At 37.2% G+C, this 3,050-nt stretch overlaps 1 protein-coding gene across 1 annotated transcript; it reads right to left on the reverse strand.

The window, feature by feature from the left end:
• Positions 1-712: 712 nt before the first annotated feature.
• Positions 713-1,628, reverse strand: LOC108100221. Its single transcript, XM_017203997.2, has 3 exons — positions 1,297-1,628; positions 957-1,238; positions 713-898 (listed from the first exon to the last, which is right to left on the reverse strand). The coding sequence occupies exons 1-3, from the start codon at positions 1,462-1,464 to the stop codon at positions 887-889; spliced, it is 462 nt and encodes a 153-aa protein (XP_017059486.1). The 5' UTR covers positions 1,465-1,628; the 3' UTR covers positions 713-886.
• Positions 1,629-3,050: the final 1,422 nt, after the last annotated feature.

Here is a 3,050-nt window from a genome sequence, read left to right on the forward strand (position 1 = left end):
GTTTATTAAGAAACATTTATTCCCGTGTAGGAAGGTGCTGGTGAATGAAACCAACTGGTGCTGCGGGATATGCGTTCGCAATCTGGCAATAAATATTTTATGTTTGCAATATGCTGCTCTGTTGGGAGTCTGTTGCAAAGTCGGGCATATTGATTCCTTTCGAATGTTCGCAAATAAATGCTCAAAAAAGTTGAAATCGTGTTGGTATTTAAATCATTAAAACTCGCCAGCTGAATGCTTGATAGGCGAAAAGATCCACTTGGAACTTTAGCTTCAGCAGCATTCCACTGGGCACTGTAACTCTCTATCGTTTATGGCATGTTTGCCTTAAGTATTTGCTCACTTTACTCTACGGAAATCGGTTGATGCTACTGCACAACCGCACCGGAAGTTGTCTGTTTTTTTATCGTATGTCTTTTATGACGCTGCATTTTGTGGCATGTATGGTAGAAGTCAGCCTCCTGCTGGCTTTATTGCCAGCAACTCCTTTGCCAGGCCAATTACATGTATACAGCTTCTTCGGCCTGGCTATTTGGGGACTGAACTGAACCGTGTTGCGCATCGTAAATGAGTGTAGATATTTTAACAGGGCTAATGTTTGGCCAAGCGACTCATTGGGGGCTATTGCCCTGGCATAATAAACATGTACTGCAATTAACATTTTATGGTTGGTCCGAGGGTTTTTTTTTTGTAGAAGAAATAAGATAGTATATCGTGGTTAATAGCGCATCTATTTTATTGGACGCATGTATTCACGTTACATTAAGTTTATAATAATTATAAGGTTAACTTGACATAAATTTTGGATAAAAAGACAGTTTTTACAAAAATTTTAGAAACATACTTAATGGTTTACTAAATGCCATGGATTAAAAGCCCTTGATTTTTATTTGGCACCCTTTCAAGTAGAAAAAAATTAATAAGGATATGTATAAATAAAATTAAAGCAAAATTACCACTTTTCGAAACTTTGCTTGCTCTCGTTTTGTGAGATTTGCCCATGCCCTTGCACCCTTTTGTAACGTTTTCTTAAGATCCACCTTTTTGTTCTTTTTCTGGTATTCTTTCAAATAACGTAAAAAGCCAGTGCTCATCTGAGGACCTAAGCGAGATCGCGTTGAATTGGCAAATTTCTTGCCTTTTTTACGCATACCGCAGACAGCTTGCCTCTGCTTGTTCGCCCTTTTCGGTCTTGAGACAGACACTTTTTTGTTCAAAGAAATTTGTCTAGGTTTTACCTAAAATCAAAGGGCATTTATATTCCTGCCTAAGAAATTAAACTTCACCAAGACTCACTTCAAAGTGCTTTTTTTGATGGGGAGTTAGCTTTCCCCAGGCATTTTCCGCCGATCTCATGACCTCGTCTTGGTCCCGGTGGACATGATTTCTTTTGTAATTCTTCACAAACTTTGCAAATGCTTGGGACTCAGTTTTAGAATAGGGTTTTATATTCGCGGCTCCCATGGTGCTCAATTAGTTTTACCACAAATTTTGCGATCTATTTTCGGTGCTTTCTTTAATTATTATACAAGTAAGAAAAAGGTTTGAAAAATGATTACAAATTTTTTTTTTATACAATTTTCTTTACGAACTGTTTTACAAAGTGTATTTTGTATGTTTGTCTTCATGTTTTATTGACAGTATTTTCGAGGAGTCTTATTTTTTAAATTCCTTCAGGGTGCCATAGACTTACAAATTGACAATTACATTTATTAAGAAACCAAACGAATTTGTTTTTCTTCCGCATCCATTCTTATTGTTTGGCAAGTAATTAAGCAAACTTTCTACAGGCTTTTCCTACATCTTCAGATTTTGTTTTTATTCCTATACTCCCAGGCCGTCACGTTTGACGAGCCTTGACATGGCCAAGCAGAAAACGAAGAAAAACATGGGGGAAAAACACAAAAAGAAAAACCAGAATGGGCCTCAATTTTCTACGTGCACACCATAAAGTTGATGTGTAATTTGGTTTTATATGCATTCAACAAAACTTGCCAAATTCTATTACAAGTTTACAATTGTATTACTACGGCAGAGAGCTTTCCAACTCGTCTTCACCTTAATAAACCATAACTAATGGGGTCGCGCAACCAGAAGTGTATACTTCTGTGCTGAAAATGTAGAAAAATACTTGAAGAAGACGCCTTTAAAGCGACGAAAGCAGCTTAGCAGCTTTCAATTTTGCACAATAACAACGACGGCAAAATTGAGTGTAGGAAGGAAAGCTCAACAAAAAAGCAAACAAGTAAATGAAATTTCCGTTTTAAGCTATTCCTTCTCTCCTTTTTAGATCGTTTAGTGTATCAATAACTGAATAACAGGCTAAGAAGGCTCACCCTATATACGAGTATGTGTTTGTCTGCTTTGTTTGTTTCTGCAATTTAAAGTGCCGGAAATATGCTTTAGCTTTATGAGTTTTTGCATTTCTAACAGCCTAACCACAGACATTTGCGGCAAAAAAAGTTGGCTCAAATTACGGCGTCTAGCCACATAGAGAGTTACAGCAGCCAAAGAGATAATATCTTTTGATTAGTGGCAACCGCAAAAACTTTAATTAAATTCGCACACAATTCTCTGCTGGAAAGTTTATGCAGCATTTCCCAATGTCACCGGATAGGTTTCCGCCGTCTGGACTCACGCATGTGGACCGGAGCAGTTCAGCATTTGTTCTTCGCAGCAGATTTGGTCTTAAAGTTTCACAATTCGCAAAAACTTTAATGAAAAAAACTTTTTCCCGAAAGTTGTAAAGTGTTAGGGAGGCGAAATCTAATGAATTAATTAGGGGATTTTGGGCGAACCCAAAGAGCTTTCCCACTTGAAGCTGTAATTCATTAAAAAATTCATCGCTTCATAGATTTTATATGGCTTTAATAACTGTTAGCATTGTGTAAGCGTAGAGGTCAGAGTTGATAAAACAGTTGTCAGTTGATTTCTGTCAAATTGTGTCTAAAATTTAATTCATTACTAACATAAACAAAAACATAAGTCCAACTGACCCCCAGTCGCCACTCCAAAATCCCTGCAGGCTGTAGCTCAGTAAAAATTCATTG

Source organism: Drosophila ficusphila, unplaced genomic scaffold (assembly GCF_018152265.1).
Source record: "Drosophila ficusphila isolate 14025-0441.05 unplaced genomic scaffold, ASM1815226v1 contig_286, whole genome shotgun sequence".
Taxonomy (NCBI): domain Eukaryota; kingdom Metazoa; phylum Arthropoda; class Insecta; order Diptera; family Drosophilidae; genus Drosophila; species Drosophila ficusphila.